The 20,340-nt window shown below is 37.2% G+C and overlaps 1 protein-coding gene across 13 annotated transcripts in view; it reads left to right on the plus strand.

Annotated features, from left to right (window-relative positions):
* Positions 1-20,340, plus strand: part of PDE7A (phosphodiesterase 7A) — a 97,714-nt gene that overhangs the window by 39,178 nt on the left and 38,196 nt on the right. For 11 of the 13 annotated variants that reach the window (XR_016021703.1, XR_016021699.1, XR_016021700.1 and 8 more), the window contains exons 2-3: positions 3,969-4,029; positions 8,011-8,094. Coding sequence is in view for 4 of the 13 variants with exons in the window: in XM_019710689.3 (XP_019566248.2) it covers positions 3,969-4,029; positions 8,011-8,094 (145 nt within the window). In the remaining 9 variants the exon portion in view is untranslated. Of the gene's footprint in view, positions 1-1,159; positions 1,181-2,993; positions 3,284-3,968; positions 4,030-8,010; positions 8,095-20,340 lie in introns of those variants that run through there. The other 2 variants (XR_016021705.1, XR_016021704.1) reach the window with 2 other exon arrangements.

A 20,340-nucleotide genomic window follows, 5' to 3' on the forward strand; every position in this document is an offset into this window, starting at 1 on the left:
TGCCAAAAAAAATGTATATATATGTCTTGTATTCATCTTCTGTTATTGGTATGTATTGAGCATTACCATTTTAATACAGTTTTTTTCCTTTCTTAAGATGTGTATACATTTTTTGGGCACCCTCTGTATATTTAAAATTCTATGTTTGCCAAGTTTTTATTATGATTAATACAGACCCTACCATTTCAGTATCTAAATTAGTGCCTCTATAAATAAAAGGATTATCTTAAAATAAATTTAGCATGTCATAGTTATAATCTATATTATGTTCATTACTCAGTTTTTGACTTGACACTATTTTACTTAACAGAGAGCTGATGATATTAGTCATTTTCAATCTTTAATATGTGAAGTGATAAATGAGGTTTTCTCTTTCTGATTAGTGGCTATTTTAGTAATTACCCTTCCAGCATGAAAAAAATAATGCCAGCCACTCTCTTGAAGAGGACTGTTAGAGAGAACAGGTTAAAATTCGTTTTAACGAGCTATTATCCAAGTTATTATTGGACACTAGCGGGTTGATGGGTATTGACCAAGACAAGGTATTACATCATGACATCTGTGGCTTCATTGATACAATTTAGCTGATAGAAATATTTATTTCCACATATGTGCTTTCCAGGCTACTAGGTTTTCCCCTAATGTGGCAGTATTAAGGGGAGACCTAGGATATAGTATGGTAAGTATTTCCGGGTGGAGATTGGAACAGCAGGTGTGAGTGGTGCCTTTTCATACCAAGTGATTATGGAGACTGTTTGCTCCAGAACAGCACGTTTACCATGAAGCAGCCCAGAGGCCTCCTTAGGATGCGCTGTTAGCGGAAGACACTGTGAGCACGATGCTGCCAGGAGCGCGTTCTGTATGGTGCAGTCTCTCGGCATGTGAGATCATGCTTTTCTGTGTAGTTTTCTTTATAGTAGATTCTTATTTTACTTTTAATTTGGTTTATTTTGTGAATATATAAGAACTACACGTGCTACAAAACTCAAAAGATACACGTTGAAGAGTCATCTTCCTTCCTTTTGTCCCACTGCCTCCCTGGAGGCTACCAGTGTTGAGAATTAGAATTTTATTTTTGCTTGAAACTGGTTTGTTTTACATTTAATCAACGGTTGCTTTTTTTGTTTTTTTAAGGATACATGAAATCATAAGAATTTAATTGATGCTTTTTTCTTAAATGGTAAGCATTAAGGAGGGAATGATTTGGGAGTTGTTTTGCATATTAAATCCAAATGAGGGCTTTAAATAAAATAAATTTTCTTTATAATAATAGTGAAAGTGTGATTATTTTTCCTTGAGGTTTTTAGGTGTATGTTGAGTTGTATATCTCATAACAGTTTTGTCAAGGAAGATCATTAATCTGATACTTAAAAATGTGATCTCGCTGCTGTAATGTGTATTTCTTTTGTTAATGAAGTCAAGCATTTTTTCTTGTGTTTATTGGTTTATTATTTCTTGTAAACAGGATGATTGTGTTCTGTTTTCCTACACTCTTCATCGTCTTCTAATTGACTTTGGGAGACACAAACTTTTTTTCCTTTCCTTGTTAGGGAAAAATTAGCCCTTTGTCATATTTGTTGAACTTTTATTTCTTGGTTTGAGGTTTCTTTAGCTTTTGTTTGTATTTTACTATGCATAATTTAACTTTTAAGTGGCCAAATTGATCCATTTTCATGATTTTTAGATTTTATAGAACAATTAGAAAGGGCTTTTCTAGTTAAGATTTTCTTTTTAATGCGGTCATGTTTTCTTTTACTATTTTGTGCTTTGATTTTTTTTTTTTTACATTTAATTTTGTTGTTTCATGTGTAATTTATTTAAATAAGAGGGTAATAATATAGCTTTTTTGGTTTTCCAGATACAACCACTATCATTTTTTTCTTCAATATTTTCCTCACAGATTTTAAATCCTATACTTATCACATAGAAAATTACTGTATATTCTTGGATTTGATTCTCGATTCTCTATTGACTATTTTGACTGTCTCTTTATAGTGTCCACACTACTTTACTAATAGCTTGTGGCACTAGTTCTATTTATTACTGTTTTTAAAAGGATTTCCTTACCTGTTTATTTAACTAATATTATTGATCACTTTCAATGCTCTAGGCACTATTTTAAATGTTGGGATTTATTCTAGATCTGGGGATATAGCAGTGAATGAAGTCTCTGTAGCCACAGTGCTTAGTTTCTAATAGGAGGTGTAGTTAATTTTACTTTCTAGATTTTTAATCTGTCTTTATATCAATTCTGTTATTCATTAATTTATTCATCAACTTATAAGTTATTTGTTTATTTGCAATAAATGCATTTAATCATTTATTTACCAAGTACTTATTTAGAATCTACTAAATAATAGCTACTGTTTGGGGGCCAGGGATACAGTGGTGAATAAGACAGACACAGTTCCTGCTCTCGTAGAGCTTTTACTTTAGAACAAGCAAACGTGGTAACATCAGCTAAGTGGTGATGTAGAGAGCGTGCAGGTAGGTAGCTGTGGAAGAGCGTGACTTGGTGACTTCAGATTTGGTAGCCTGGGAATACCTCTGGAGAGACGACTAGAGCTAAGAGATGAGGACACAGTGATGCAGTGATCCTGGGCAGGGAACAAGTGTAAAGGCTCCTGTGCATTTGGCGGGGCAGGACGAGAGCAAGGAGGCTGGCGTGACTGGGTCAGAGGGAGGCAGATCATGGAGACCTTTGGAAATCAGAGCTTGGTGATTGGACTTTAATCCAAGTGTATGGGGAGCCATGGGAGGAGTCTGAGCAGTAGTTGAAAGGTTCACTCTTGCTTCTGTGTGAAGAGTGGGCTGGGGGCCAAGAGCTGCATCAGGAAAACCAGCCGGCAGCCCATTGCAGGAGTGCAGGGGAGAGATGCTATTGCCGCAGACAGAATGAAGGAGTTTCGATAGAGGAAGAGAGTTGAATGTGAAGGTAGAGTTGGCAGAACTTGTTGGCGGTGCTTCAGCTCTTATAATTTTTTTGTTTGTTTTAGTAATTATTTTTTAAATTTGCAGTATTTTTTTTATAATAGCTTTATTGAGCTATACCTCGTACCATACAATTCACCCATCTAAAGTGTACAATTAATGATTTTGAGTCTATTCACAGAGTTGTGCAATCATTAATTTGAGAACATTTTCCTGACTGCAGAGAGAAACCCTGTACCCATATTCACTCCCCATTTCCTGCCGGCTCTCCCAACTCTAGGCAGCCACCAGTCTACTTTCTGTCTCTATGGATTTGCCTGTTTCGGATATTTCGTGGGAATGGAACCATATAGTATGTGGTACTTTGTGACTGGCTGCTTTCACTCACCGTGCTGTGCTCAGTGCTCACCCACGTTGTAGCCTGTATTCATACTTGATTCCTTTTTGTGTCTGAATGCTACTGCATTGTATGGCTGCACCACATTTTATCCATTCGTTAGTGGATGGATGTTTGGATTGTTTCCAATTTTAGGCTATTGTGAATATTGTTGCAAGAGACATTTTTATATCTGTTTATTTTATTACTTGCTGGTCTCTGGGCCATTTGGTTTATTTTGTTTCATTTCTAGCTAATGGGTTTCTTCAAATGTCTGATGATTCTTGTTTGTCTGCTTATTCATTCACATTTAAAGTAAGGGAATAGTAAAGCAGTTGAACCATTCTCTCTTCCTCAGTTCTCTTTACCTTTGCAGAAGATCTCTCCCCAAGTGGGCTTGTCTGACATACTTCGACATTAAATTTCCACCTACTGCATATTCCTCACTCTGTATCCACCTTTATGGTAGTGTTTAACCATATTGTATTATAATTCTTTGTCTTTCTCACAACTATAGATTTCAAGAGCAGGTGCTATATCTAATTTCATTTTTGTATATCCAACTTTTCTTGCATTGTGCTTCACAAATAATAAATACATGTTGGTGAATTTAATATATTTAATTGTCATGCATTAAAAATGTATGTATGTTTTTTTCTAGAGGCGTGGAGCTATTTCCTATGACAGTTCTGATCAGACTGCGTTGTACATTCGTATGCTAGGTAAGCATTTTTTATTTTGTACTGATAGCAGTTAATTTTGTTATCTACTGTTATTTGAAATTGAGATCTCTTTCATTAAGTAGTCTTTCATCACTGTTTGCAGCAGAAATAATCTATTACTTTGAAGTTTAGAATCTAGAAACCAGTATTGAATGTGATGTGAATGAAAAGGCATTTTAGAGTTATGGGTAATTGAGAAATCTCTGGCTTAGTAACTGGGACTCTGTCACTGACACCCAGTATTAAATTGCATCCTGAGTATTCTTCACGGAGAGTCTGAGACTTGTATTGCAATTGCTAAATACTAAAGAAATGTCCATGCTAACATAGAGGGGAGGCCATGAAATAGCTAATCACATAGTCCTGTCACTGCATGTATTTTGTTCTCAGTTGGCTGGTGAGAAAGACCATTTGTCTTCTCATCTCAGTTCTTACATTTTTAATGTATTACTCAAGTCCACAAGGTAAAATGAATTTAGATGTGTATCTATGTATAATTCTCTCTCTCTCTCTCCCCCCTCCCCCCTCCCCCTCCCCCCTCCCCGTCTCCCCCCTCCCCCCCTCCCCCCTCCCTCCTTCCTCTACCAGATTTATCTCTTGATCCACATCCTTGATCCCTTGTACTTTTAATTCATACTATTAAATATGTGCTACTGAGATTCCTGTAGGCAGGTTTGCTCATCTTTTCTTGGAGGCATCTTCCATGGCTACCCTCCCCATGCTCAGAATTCCTCCCTCAACTCTGTGATTTTGAGCCATCCTTATTCTTCACCTACCTCTGTTTTTTTGGTGTTTTTTGCCGGGGCGGGGGGGGGGGGGTCCCCTCTTTCACTAATTCCTTTTCATATTCTTAAGCCTAAGTGTTCTCCAGTGTTCTGGTCTTGCTTTTTCCTTTTGTTTCCTCTTTAGCTTAACCGTGTGTATCTTATCTGCCTCAGTTTCATTCTACTCTAGTACATATTTTCTTCCCACGAATGTTCAGCCCTTTCCTCTTCACTGTCTCCATTTCTCCCTCCAGGAGTCTGCTTGCCTTAAAACAGCACTTTAGACACACATATATGTATTTTTCAATTCTGTAGAACATCTTCACATGGGTGTATTATGGGTACTTTATATTTAGCACGTCTGTTAAAATAAAGATTTATGAGTATGCTCCCCGGGCTGTTCATTTTGCAGTCTTGCCATCCCAGAAAATGTAACTCCGTTCTTCTGGTTGTCAGGTCAGAAACATCGGAGTCATTCTGGACTCTTATTTCTTACATACTCTATGTCTATGTCATCAGCAAATCTTCCTGGCTGATACCTTTAAACTCTCTCCAGAGTTCTACCACCCCAGTGCTGTTACCACCCCATTTAAACCATAGATGTTGTTATTTTTGTATTGTTCACTGTAGTCACTCTGCTGTGCATCGGAGGGCCAGAATTCTCTTGCATAAATGAAACTTTACAGCCTTTGACCAACAGCTCCCACGTCCCCCTCCCCCCAGCCATAATTATTGCCTCGTTTATTGCTCCTGCTCCTTAACCGGTCTCCCTGCTCTACCTCTGTGCCTCTACACGATTCTCGTCTACCCAGCCAGAGTGAACTTATTTAGACATGAGTTAAACCACTCTCACTCCTTTGTTCAGAATTCTCTCATGGTTTTCTATCATAGAGTAACAGCCAAAGCTATTATAATGGCCCATGAAGGTCCATCATGATCTAGCCCAGTACCTCTCTCACCTCGCCTCCCACCAGTTCCCCTCACTCCAGCCATGTGGGCCTCTTTGCTTGAACATGCCAGGCATGCTCCCATCTGAGGGTATTTATACTTCCTGTTTCTTATGCCTGGAAACCTCTTGCTCCAGACGGCCGTGTGCCTCACGGCCTCACTTCCTTCAGTGCCTCCTCTTCAGCGAGGCCTTCTCTGACCACGGTGATGAATCACTCCCGCCTCTTCTCTTATTCCTCTTAGCTTGCTTGCGTTCTCTCCATGTAATCTTTGCCGTCTTCCATAGGATGAGATTATTTATTTGTTTTATTATTTGTCTCAGTGAAAGGATAAGTTTCATGAAGACAGGACTTTATGTAGTTTGCTCACTGCTGTATTTCCCGTGCCTGACGTGTAGTTGGTGCTCAGGAAACATTTGTGGCAGAGTGAAGGAATCAGCACGTGAGAGAAGTGATTAATCGTTGTAGGATGAACTCATGGTAGATGATGTGAGCCTTGAAGGAAATGATGGCCTTGTTTAGAGAAACAAAGAGCAAGCAGGAAAGCCTTCGAGGCAAATAGAATAGCAAGAGCTCAGGGTTAGGGACTGAAGACTGAAAGGTTATGAACTTGGAGTCTGTGAAAATATTGTGGGAAAGGTACCGTCTTTGGAGCCCCCGGACGGAGGTTTAAATCCTCACTCACCCTTCATACCAGCTTTGTGGCATGGACATTCTAAATTTCACATCTCAGTTTCTGCACCTGTAAAATGTGGTAAAGATCCTATCTCTCAGTTGGATGGGCGGGGGGTGGGGATAGGGGAGAAGGTAAAAGGATTAGACAGTACTAATTAGTAGTCACAATACAGCCACGGAGATACGAAATACAGTTTGGGGAATATAATCAATAATGTAAAGATTATGTAGGGTGCCAGATGGGCACTGGATTTATTAGGGCGACCACTTCATAGACTGTGTAGATATCCGACTACTGTGCTATACATCTGAAGCTGAAGTTACATAATATTGAATGTCAGCTATAATTATTTACACACACACAGTGCTAAAAAATGTATACACATTTTAAGAAAGGAAAAAAACTGTATTAAAATTATGCTGATGGTAACCACTTTGAGCACCTCTTGTAATTGCAGAAGTCAAACGTGACTTGTATTCAACTTTTGTTACCGATTTATTAGGTTGGTGCAAAAATAATTGTGGTTTAAAAGAAAAATAATTGCAAAAACCGCAATTACTTTTGCACCAACCTAATATATTGACTATTAGAATTTTAATACAGTTCTTTCTTTTTTAAAAATATGTATTTTTTTTGGCACCCTCTGTGTATATATTTATATAGTCACGGGATGTGGAGTACAACATAGGGAATATAGTCAACGGAATTGTAACAACTATATATGATGTCAGAGGGGTAGTAGATTGGGGGCAGTTATCACTTTGTGAGGGGTGTAAATGTCTAACTATTACATTGTTTTGTACACCTGAAACTAGTAATAAGAAAAGATCCTATCTCTCAGAGTTGGTTAGAAAATTAAATAAAATAATGCCTATAATAGGCACAAGAGAGAGTACCTGTACATGGTTTTCAGTGGTGCTATATGGAGAAGTAGGTCCAAACGTCATATCGATACATGTATTATAGAAACAGTACTGAGCTTATGAAGACCAAAGTTTCAAGAGCCAGCTAAAGATCTTGGGTATACCCACTGTCAAAGAGAAAAGAGAAGATTGTTCAGATTAAACATTTAAGGCAGACTTTTTAACAATTTTAATTTTCTGTACATTTAAAAAATGGTAAGCTGCTTGAGAATAGGTAATATATTTTCAATTTCTTCATGTTCCTTGTAGCCTGAAATATAGTGCTAGGTACAGAGTAGACACTTCATAAATATTTGTTTCTCACTGTGGCTCTTTAAAGTTTTGTGGTGAGCATTTTTTTTTAATTCCATGTGAGTAATAAAATATTATGTTGAATTTTCACTTGAGTCATCTTTCAGAAGGCTAACTTTAAAATGTAGATTATAATCATTGTTATTGTAGGAGTAGATTTTAAAAAGACAAACTTCAACTAGCCTTACAACTCAGTACTGAAAAATTTGTAAACCTCTTCAAATAAATCAGCTCATAGCTACTTACTCCATATATATTATTAGTGGGCCATTACTTCTGAATACGATACCACATAGGCCTTTGTTGCAGAAAAGAAGAAGAGGTGCTTCTTCTCAAATGGCCGCCTTCTAAACATATGTTTTATCGTTGATTCTGTCCAGGAGATGTACGCGTAAGGAGTCGAGCAGGATTTGAATCAGAAAGAAGAGGTTCTCATCCGTACATTGATTTTCGTATTTTTCACGGTAAGTGTTGACAGACACAATATTTCTCTCAGACTTTTAGTTAACTTCAAATCTTCATAAAATTATGCAATTTACTAAGGGGAAAAAGTATACAACAAAAAACTATATTATGTGTGGAATGTTTTAAATACACTGGGTTGTGGTAAATGACACTTTATTTCTAGATAATGTTAGAAAAATGTTTAGAGACAATCGGAAATATGAAAGTTGATATAGTTTTTCTTTTTAATTTAAATATGAATTACTTTGGTACATTTTTTCATATATATATATACACACATATATATGTGTATATGTGTGTGTGTGTGTGTGTGGGTGGGTGTGTATATATACATATATGAAGTTTTTTTACTCCAAATATTTTTGTCTTCACTACTCTAGACATTTCTGTGCAAATGACATTTTCTAAAGGTATTGCATAATTAACAAGGTATATCCTTTCGGTTTATCTGAAAATATATATCATCTTTGTTTGGTGATGCATATTTTGGTAGAATGCTTAGTTTGAAAACAAACATGTGGGTCTGGCCCATAATGGAGAAAAGGGAAAAAACAGAATTTCTAAAACCCTTAAATATGAAACACATTAAATCTGTTTTTGGAGAAGTTCCACTTTTGGTAATTTGGCTAAATTATTTGGATTGACACTCCAATTAAAAATATTAGAATAATTGGGAAAAATATTAAAGACATGTATTTAAGTGTATCAGAATGCTGTTAAGGCAGAGAGATGAGCCTGGCATTTTTGGCTACTTTTCCCCGTTAGTAGCTATTGATTCTGGGAAAGATGGATGAGAAGCTGAGCAGAGATTTTGATGGACACTTAAAGCTAGAAAAGCAAAAATAGATGTTTATTGCTCATCAGGGTTTGGGGGTTTGTCCTGGTAAACCCTAGATGCTTAAGTTGGAACCCCACAGTGTTATCCCTTAGAAATAAATCTTGACTTTGAAACAGCTCAATCAATGATTAGATTAAGGTGATCTGTAACGTTGGTACCTCTAACCACCTGCTTGAAGTGACTGTTAATCCTCTTTGGAGGAAGGTGACATTACCCTAAATCTCAAATTACCTCTAAATTTTTCATATGAATATCAGGCACTGAATTAAAAATAAAAAGGCATAAGGAGACAAGACAATGTGACCAAAAATGAAGAGGAAACAACAGGCAATAGAAATAGTCACAAGGGAGCCTAATATTTGAGTTATTGTACATGGGCTTTAAAATAACTAAATGTAATTACATTGATGGAAGAAAAGACACAGGATTGAGAACTTCATTAGAGAACTGAAAATTGTAAAAGAAGAACCAAATGGAAATTCTAAGACTGAAAAATATACCATACCTTAAGTAAGAACTCACTGGAGATGGTTTTAACAGCAAATAAGACCAAAATGAAGAGAATTGGAATATAGGTCAGTGAATTGGAATATAGGTCAGAAGAAAATATTTAGAATAAAACACCATGAGGAAGAAGGTAGAAAATACAGAAAATACATGGAATATGTTCCAGTTATGCATCGCTCTGTATTTTGCTCGAGAATTTGTCAAGAATTGTGGAAGATCTGGGATTCTACCTTGTAAGCTAAAACATAAATTAGCCTGTTACTGCTTCCTGGATGCTGGCAGAAGACATAAGACCCGTGGGTCAGAGACAAAGGATTTTGTTATTCATGACACAGCAAGCAAGATGAATATCATGTTGGTTTTTCCAGTGACCCCGTGTCCTACACTGGCAGCACAGAGGGGTTTAGGTGGATATTTTGCAAACAATGAGTTTGTATCACATCTGAGGAACAATGAGCTTGAGGAATTTACCCCCTTTTATAGTAAGACTACTCTTTGTTCCAGGAAAAGATGTCACATATCCCCCAAGGTTGCTAGCTGCAAACACAGCCCTGAGAAATGGCCCAGGTAAAGATTGGTCAGGGCTTGGCATTCTAGGCACATCTGGCAAGAATGTGCATGGACAGGTAAGGCCTCTGTGGAGGATTATCTCGCCCAATAGGAGCAGATGACCCAGAATTTACAGGCAGGAAACAACCTTTTTCATGATCATTGTTCTGAGGGTTAGTAATTGAGTCCAGATTAGATTTGTCTGTGCTGCACAGTGTCGTGACCTTCATCTGGGGTGGTTGAAACAGCAAGAGATGGCTTGGTGGCTGCACTAGATCCGTATGTCTGGGGCCTTGGTTCCTTTCTACATGTTATTTCCTGAGGCGGGAACATCCAAGATGGCTTCTGCACTCTCATATCTGGTGCCAAGGCTGGGAGGGCTGGAATTTCTGGGGCCGGCCAGGAATTCTCTCTCTCCATAAATGGTAGTCTCAGGGTACTTGGTGTTGGCAGTTGCCTTCCCCCAGAGCAATCATTCCAAGAGAGGAGGAAGTGAAGGAGCTTCTGGTCTCTGATGGTTTGGGCCTGGATACTCGTACAGCATCACATTTTATATTCTGTTGATTTGATCTGCCACACAGCTTGCTCAAATTCGTGCAGAGAAGACATAGGCCCCACTTGTCAAAGGGAGTAAGGTTAAAAAAATTTTTAATCGTCTATCTTTAATCTGGCACAAAATATGTTGAAAGGTGATTAGGGTCCCAGGAGAAGCGAGGGAGAGTATAGCAGAAGCAGTCTTTAAAAAGATAATGACTGAGAAATCTCTAAAGCTTGATAAAAGACATTAAGATACGGAATGAAGAAGCATTATGAATCTCAAGTATAGTAACATTAAAAGAAAACCACACCTAGATATGGCACTGAATAACTGAAAATCAAAATCAAAGAGAGAAACTTTTAATTTTTAAAAATTTATTTTTCAATTACCATGGACATATAATATTGTTAGTTTTAGATGTATAAAACAACAATGATGAGACATTTATATACCTCACAAAGTGATAACCCCAATAAATCTATTACCTATCTGACACTGTACATAGTTATTGCAATATTATTGACTATATTCCCTGTGCTGTACTTTACATCCCCGTGACTATACATAATATTTTTTTTCAATTATAGTTAACATTTAATAGTATATCAGCTTCAGGAGAACAGCATAGTGGTTAGACATTTATATAATTTATGAAGTGATCCTCCCGATAAATTTAGTACCCAGTTTTTACATTATTGACTGTATTCCCCATACTGTACTGTACATCCCTATGATTATTTTGTAACTATCAATTTGTACTCTTTTTTTTCTTTTTTTTTTTTTTTTAAGGAGGACACACCTCCCAGTGGCCCATGCAGGGATAGAACCGGCAACCTTGCTATTAGCAGCACCGTGCTCTAACCCCTGAGCTAACTGGCCACCCCCCAATTTGTACTTCTTAATCCCTTTCTCACCCAACCCCCAACCCTTCTCCCATCTAGTAACCACCAGTTTGTTGTCTGTATCTATGAGTCTGTTTCTGTGTTGTTTATTTTGTTCTTTAGATTCTATGTATAAGTGAGATCTTATGATATTTGTCTTTCTCAGTCTGACTTATTTCACCTAGCATAATACCCTCTGTGTCCATCCATGTTGTCCCAAATGCTAAGATAAAGAGAAAACATTTAAAAAGTAGTGAGAGAAAAAGAAAAATTATTACCTTCAAAGGAGCGACTATGAGATTGCCAGAAATAGATTGTGTTTCATTTTCAACAAAAACCAAGAAACTAGAAGACAAAGGATAGATAGCTTCAAAATGATGGGGGAAAAAACCCAAAAAACTGCCAAACGAAAATTTCACCCACAAACTCTGCTAGAGAATAAGAGAAAAAACGATACACTTCACAACTTATTATGTAAGGCCAGCGTAATCTTGATACTAAAACCTAATAAGGATATGACAAGAATAAAAAAATTACAGCTAATATCACTTACGGATACCGATGAAACATACTAAATAACCAAAATCCTATCCAAGCATCCTAAATAACCAACATATGCATGACTTATCTCTGAGGGGTGAGGAAATGCCTAACCCATAACAATAAGACTAGTCTTTTGAAAAGGTTTTATATCGACTATTTTATCAAATCCTGTCAAAGTTAACACTGAATTCTGCAAACTAAGGCTGTAAGAATTGCTTGAAGGAAAGAATATTGGTTATACAGTTTATTCTCACGTTAACATTTTAGATCTAATTTTAGATTATAAAGAACTCATTTCTTTGATTCGTAATAAAGCTTGGACTGTGTATATATTCATTTTAAGTAATGAGATATGCCTAGTTTGAAACCTTTTAAATAGGCCCATTTATTTCTATAGTATGTAAAAGTATGCAGTTGTCTTCAGGATGAAGTTATGCTGTCGTGTAGAATAAATCTGATTTTGTTAAACAGTCTGAAGCCATGTGTTCAGAAATATTTGAACCTGAAACTAATATGTCAGTTATACCTCAATAAAGTATTTGCTATCTGTAATAACTATAGCATTAATGTGTGTATTCTGTACCCAAAAAGACATTGCATGTATTATCTCATTTAATTTCACAACAGTCCTGTGAGGCTTATTTTATAGTGAGGAAACAAGGATCAGAGACCTTAAATAACTTTCCTAATATCATAAAACTAGTGAAAATGGCAGAACTTGGATTCAAACTCCAAAGCCCATGTCTTTATCCACTCTGCTGTGCTGCCTCTCCCTATGAGCACATGATAGTAAAGACCATTGCTGTAAGCACCTAGCTGCCCCCCCATTTATCCATGCATGCTAAATGTAAACTTATCCCATAGATGTAGATGAATGTACTTACTCAGTATTAGTCGGCTTTCAGATATGGCTCCTGTTCTTTTTGAGTAAAATTAAAGAAGGGGGGAGTTTAGAATAAAGAATGTCTTCAGATTTGTTATTCAATTATTATTCAACAAAACCTGCCCTAGAGTTAAAAACTTACAGCACCAAATAAAATAAAATAAAATTTTTTTTAAGACAGTCTCCAAGGGTAATTCATGATGATGTGCATCTCAGTGATGCGTTTGGTTCTAAGGTGGCTGATGTGGTGACTGGAGGGCTCCCTCTGGTGGCCATTAAAACAAGTCGTCGTCAAGTCTCAAGATCCAAAGGCTTTTCTGTTAAAAATCTCTCTTGTCTAATAACTGAATATCAGTGGCATCTTTTGCTGTGCCATTTGGATGAGAGAGCGGAGAGGCCGTGGGACAGATGGGAGGAATACTGCTCAAGATGTATTGATTCTTCAGCCCTGTTGTTTCCTTAACCTATTGCCTGTATTTCCTGACCACTTTGTAATATGAGGGAAAAGAGAAAAACATCGCTTCTAAATTTGCCTGCTATCCCACATTTCATTTTTTTGACTCAGAAAAGCTAAGAATGGGTGACTGGAAGTAATTCCCATGATCATTAAGTAATACTCTCATTTAGTTTTGGTGGAGGCTGATTAGTTTGTTCATGGTCACATAGTGAGGTAATGTGATATTTTAGAAAAGAACCAGCACAGCCAACAGCTCTTTAATAGTAACTTGATTAATTCACTGAGCCCTGTTGGCTTTCTAAGCTGGATCGGAATGTAGGTAACCATGTAAGCTAGAACAAGCCTGGGACTTAAAATAAATAGTCCTAGCCTAGCAGAAGCTGGGTTTTAATAAAGACAATTTTAATTTATTGTGTATTATGCTGTGAAATAAATAATGATGTATCTCATGTTATAGAATGAGCTCGTGAAAATGCTGGTAAAAGGCTCAGATTTTATGTAATACGGTCAGAGGGTGAGGTTTTTAGTAAATGTCTGAATGAAAGTACTAGTTAAATTCTCATAGTCACTGTTTTCTGTTCCTACTTCCTTCTTTTATATATTCCCAATTACTTGTTCAACTTCATATTCTTTCCTCTCTGTAATGGCTTCTACTTGCTTGTTTCAATATAAGAATTTTGCTTCTAATCATTATAGAGGGAGGGAGTGTGTGTGTGTGTGTGTGTGTGTGTGTGTGTGTGTGTGTGTGTGTAAAGGGGAAGAATGGGGGGAGCAAACCAGAAGAAACTAGAAATTTCCATCTTAAATGATTTCCTCATGGTTCATCCTTGATTTATAGTTACCGATTCCATAGATCATATTTTGGAAGTTATTCTAGGACAGTTCTGGAAATCTGTCTGTCTTTTAGAAAACTTACTCTTCAGTTTGGCATTGTGTTTTAGAAGCTGTTGAAATGTGCTCCTATGTGCTTATTCTACTTCTGAGGGTTTACTCTCAGGGAATCAATTAGGATGTGCTTAAAGATTTAGTTATAAGAATTTTATTATAGAATTGTAAGAAAAATAAAGGTTAGAAACAGTCTAACAGCAAAAAGGTTAAGTAAATTATGATAATTTCATACCTTAGGATAATACATGACTAATCAAAATGATGGCACATATAAGTATATTTATTGACTTGAAAAGGTATTTATGAATTTCAAGCAAAAAATATTATGAAATATCTTCAATAATAGAAAAACTATATGTACACCTGCATATAGAAAATAATTCATAGAGGAGCATTTGAGATCTTGCTCTCTAGCATCTGTCGTCAGTTTGGCTCAAATAAACTCTTATTAAAATCCTCAAAAAAGAAAAGAAAAGAATTCATAGAAAAATATCTAGAGCCCTAGGCTAACAATGGTTGTTTCTGGACAGGCAAGCCTTCCCATGCAAATTCTGCCCTTTCTTGAACCTACATTGAGCAGAATATAATGCTTAGGGCAGCTATTCCCAGAAGAAGGGACCAGGAAAGAGTTGAATGTCACTGAAAATGACAGGGTGGGAAGCTCTCTAGGTTTCCTCTCGCCACCAAAACAACCACTAAACAGGTAGCGGGAGTGGGGTGGAGGGTGGAGGTGGGGGGACAGAATCACCTATTTCAGGTCTCTGGATCCTGATTGGACATTTACAACAAGAGGGGAGTGCCCGATGGAGGGAACGGCTGCTGTTGGGTAGTTGGGCCGCGTGTGTGCACCAGTGATCGTCCTGTTCCTCAGCTCCTCAGCCTGTGGGGATGGAGTGGCTCACGGTCCTGGAGTGGCTTGCTGAAGCCAGTGTGGGCAGTGGGGCCTTGTCCTCCAAAAATTTAGAGTGCATGTTTAAGTCAATCTGGCAGATCCTGGAGGTATAGGTACAGGCGTTTACCTGGGTTTGGGCCCTTTTGGCTGCAGAGGGCTTCACCCATGGCATCTACCAGAAGATTTAAAGAATCAGTACTTTTCTTTCACCCACCCCCACCCCGCCTTTTAGAGCCAGACGTTTCAGAAAATCTATGTTGGGTCACTGGCTGACTGCAGGAATTTCAGTGACCACACACAACAAGGAATAAACAAAGGCAAATAGATATGCAAAGGCAAAAATAGTTTGGAAAAGTCACAATACAGATGGCTCCAGCCCACAAACAAGCAAAAACAAACAGTCCTGGAGAAGTGAGAGATTGTATTTCCAGTATAATACTCAGAATGTCTAGTTCTCAATTAAAAACACTATAAAACATACAAAGGGACCAGAAAGTATGGCCAACTGTCTTAAATGCTCAATGAACTAAAGCTAACCATGGACAAAGAATGAAAGGAAATGAAGATAATGTTGTATGAACAAAATTAGAATCTCAATGGATAGAAATTATAAAGAGGAACCAAATTCTGGAGCCGGAAAGTACAATAACTGAAATGAAAAATTCACTAGTGGGATTCAACAGCACATGTGAGCAGGCAGAAGAAAGGATTAGCAAGCTTGAAGATTAGCTCACTGAAATTACATAGACTGAAAAGCAGAAAGAAACAAGAATGAAAAATGAATAGATCCCAAGAAACTAGTGGAGGAACATTATGTGTATCAATATATAAATCATAGGAGTCCTAGCATGAGAAAAAAAGAAAAAGGCAGAAAAAAATATTTGAAGAAATAATGGTGGGAAATTTCCGAAATTTGATGAAGACATGAATATACACATCCAAGAAGCTCAGCGAACTCCAAGCAGGAAAGAGATCCACACTGAGATACATTATATTCAAAATTTTAAAACCCAAAGTCAAAGAATTTTGAAAGCAAGAGAGAAGCAACTTGTAATAAACAAGGGATAATCAATAAGATTAACAGCTGATGTTTTGGAGGCTGTAAGGGGTGGGGATGATGTATTTCAAATCCTGAAAGGAGAGGGTGGCTATCAACTGAGAAATTTGTATCCGGTCAAATTATCCTTCAGAAATGAAGACGAGATTAATATATTTCCAGACAGACAAAAGCTGAGGGAGTTCATTACCAGTAGACTTGTCCTACAAGAAATGCTAACGGGAGTCCTTCAGGATCAAATGAAAGGGCACTAGAGTGTAACTCAAAGCCATAGAAGCAAAGGATACTGATTAAGATAACTACATAGGTAAACATAAAAGCCAGTATTATTGTGCTTTGTTACTGTCCATTTATAAATCTAGTTAATGGCCACACAAAGTATAAAGATGCAGTCTGTGACAATAACAGTATAAAGGTAAAGAGATGGAGATTACAAAAGCAGAGTATACACTGTTGACACTAAGTTGGTATTATTCAAACTAGGGTGTTATAAGTTTAAGATATTAATTGTAATCAACAAGATAACCACTAAGAAAATAACTAAAAAATATATAGAAAAGGAAAGAAGAGGTACTCAAAATGGCACACTATAAAAATCAACGAGATGATGGGGCGGCCAGTGGGCTCAGTTGGTTAGAGCTCAGTGCTCATAACACCACAGTCACCGGTTCGATTCCCACATGGGCCAGTGAGAAACAATGGCTTGAGCTTGGAGCTGATGGGTCCTGAAAAAATACACTGTTCCCCAGTATTCCCCAACAAAAATTAAACAAAAAAATCAACTAGATGCTAAAGGCAATAATTGAGGAATTAAGGAACATAAACAAAACATACAAAATGGCAGAAGTGAATTCTTCTGTGTAAAGGCAGAGATGGACAAATGGATTGAAAAAACAGTCCATCTGTATGCCGTGTAGAAGGGACTCACTTTAGATATAAGGACTGTACAAAGAGGTTGAAAGTAAAAGGATGGGCATGGCATTCTATGTAAATAGTAACCAAAAGAAGGCACAGAGGGCTGGGTGGCTGTATTATTGTCAGACAAAGTAGACTGTACATCAGAAAAGGTTACAAGAGACAAAGAAGGACATTGTACAATGATAAAATGTTCAATGCAGAAAGAAATATAAATTATACACACATTAAACCACAGAACCCCAAAATATATGAAGCACACATTGACATCATTGAAAGAATAAGCAGACAATTCTACAATAAGGAGACTTTACCTATTTTCAATAATGAATAGAACCAGACAGATTCAATAAAGAAATAGAGGACTTGAATAAAACCCTAAGCCAATCAGACCTATCAGGAATGTATGGAACACTCCAGGGTACACATTCTTTTCAGACTTTCTCCCAAATAGACCATATGTTAAGCCACAGCAGAATTCTTACTAACCTTTTTCTTTTTTTCTTCCTTTTTTTTTTTTTTTTTTTTTTAGTGTAAGGTACTTACCCTGAAGTACAAACTGAAATGTTTTGCTTGCCACATTTGGCCTATGAGCTGGCCTGAGAAGGGGTGGGTGCAGTCCTCCTGGGCCCAATTTAGAGAAATAGCAAAGTCGTGTTAGTAAGAAGGAGAGGAGAGCGCCATTGGGGTGGAGAAGCTCAGAGGGCTCCACTGTCCTCTCCTAAGATCTCGCTCCCATCCCGCTAAGCACTGGGTGTAAAGGGTTAGTCCAGGAAAATTCAACCCATTCCTAATGACTCTTTAAAACAAAGAAAGTGGCACATCAGACAATTTAATTATGCAAAAGAGTGGAAGAGAGCAGAACTTAACAGTGATTGAAAAGCACTTCCCAGAGAAAGGTATCATTGAACTGATGAAAATTGTGGCCAAATTTTCTACACACTTACAAAATAATAAACGAAGCAATAATTTCACTGTAAAGCACAAATTCAAGAAATCAGGGAAAAGATAATAAGACAACAAAAATAGTTGAAATATGTACATTCAGAATCAGGAAATGGAGCAAAAATTTAAATATATCCCAGAAATGAGGACATTTGGTAGGAAAACAAGGTAGAATATGCACTAAACAAGGTAATGAGCATAGTGAATAGAAATGAGCAAAGCAAACAAAACTAATAGTTAAAAAGATTTGGAGAGAAAGTGATACAGCAGACAGGCAAAGGTGTTTCAACATAACCGTTTAAAGTCTCTCTGAATAATAAAGCTAAGATAGTGGCACTGAATAAATATTTAGATATAATTCAAGACAACTTTTCAGAAATAACAGATTTGAATTTACGTGTTGAAAGAACACACCATGTACCAGGTGACATGAGGTCTATCCTAGCAAGTCATTAGACTTGAAGATAAAAAGCTATTCTGTGGGTCACTTATAAAGGGGAAAATAATGGGTTTGCCTCAGGTTTTAAATTGCAATATGAGAAGACAATGAACCAATACCTTCAAATACACGCGGGGAAGGAAAATGAGGGCCACAAAGTTTATATGTAGTCAATCTGTTCTTCGAGTACAAAGACTACCAACAAAAGTTTGAACATTTAAGAATATATTGTTTGTGAGGTGATGTTTTTATGAGCTCTTCTTAAGGAAACTACTAAGGAAACAAAAGGTAACTGGGGAAGGAAGCCATGGTAAAAGGACCTGAATATATTTAATTCTAGAGTGGAATATAAAGTGGGGATTTGAGTGAAAGAAAAATAATAAGTGCTCTGACAACTAACAAACATTAGAGGAGGAAAGGGAAGTAGGATGGGCTATCAGTTGATTTCCTGATGTGTAATAACAAAAAATTAAAGGATGATATCTACAGCTGTTAAACAAGTGGTAGAAATATAAGGATATTTAACAAAATGAAGGTATTTTTGCAAACTGTAAAATTGTAGCAATGTCTTTCAGTAGAGGATTGGTTAATAGATTATGGTTCATTCATATGACGGAATATTTTACAGCCTTAGAATGAGGAAGGTACTAATAGGAAAATAGCTCCAAGATAAATTAAAAAGCAAGATGCAGACCAGGTTGTATACTATGCTACTATTTATGTAAAAGAGGTAGAAAAATATATAATGATGTTTCCCTATATTTGATCAAAAACCTCAGGAAGGATACACAAGAAACTGAGAAAAAGATTATCATTTTAGGGGAGGCCTTGGCACTTGGTTGGATGGTGGATCTGGTAGGTTGAGGTTTTGCATTGATCTTTCTCCCTCCCTCCCTCCTTCCCTCCTTTTCAATTTTGAAACATGAGTGAACTACATATTCAAAAATTAGATGGGTGAAAAAATCAAATATCCACCCCCATCACCAAGTTCTGATCCTGTATTAAAGTCTAAGAGCTTCCAGGTAGTTTTAGATGCCATCTCTGCAAGTTCCCATGGGATTTTCAGTCCTTTCCAGAATGAATCCTAGGTGTAGGCTCCTCAGGCCCTCTGTCTGAAGAAAATACTTTTCTCTAGATGATTTGATGTTTCCTCTGGACAGGTTCTCTGTCCTTAGATTGTGAAATAATCAGTCGTGATTAAGGCTGGTTCTATCATTAAGTAAAAGTCTGGAAGGCATTGGGCTCCTGTCATGAGTGAGCATTTCCCCCTGAGTTAATGTCTAACATTCATTCTCAGCTTCAGGTGGTCAAAACAGAACTCTTGATAATAAGTCCCAATTTCAGGGCTCTGTGAAACAGGCAAAAGACATGAATTATTGTTAGTTTTTTTCAGATAAGGAAAATGAGACTTAGAGAACTTGTAACTTGTCAGAAGTCATCCAGAAAATAGGAGAAAGGCAGGGGAGGGTATAACTGTGACCTTGTGGATAGAGGCCTGACTTCAGACAGTGCCAGTTGTCTTAACCGCTCACTGTGAATCCTGCCATGTTGACACAGAGACTTGGCGTAGCAGATTGAGTTGTTGGGGTTTTCTCCTCAGATAAAGCTCATTCATTTTTTGGGGGGTCTTATACAATTATCCTCCCAAAGAGATTCTCAAAATTTACTTCAAGGATGTGTTCATTAGTTTGGGCATATAATTTGAAAGCAGTCACCCTACTACCGTGTTTCCCCAAAAATAAGACCTGCCCCGAAAATAAGCCCCAGTTAAGATCGTCAGCCAGACAGATGCATTTACGTTATGACGATGTTCCAGAAGATGACATGACTATGTATTTGAATAAATAGTAGATTGTTGTACATGAGAAAATAAGACATCCTCTGAAAATACGCCATAGCGAGTCTTTTGGAGC

This window comes from Rhinolophus sinicus, chromosome 7, assembly GCF_057876585.1.
Source record: "Rhinolophus sinicus isolate RSI-liver-muscle chromosome 7, RSI-T2T, whole genome shotgun sequence".
Taxonomy (NCBI): Eukaryota; Metazoa; Chordata; class Mammalia; order Chiroptera; family Rhinolophidae; genus Rhinolophus; species Rhinolophus sinicus.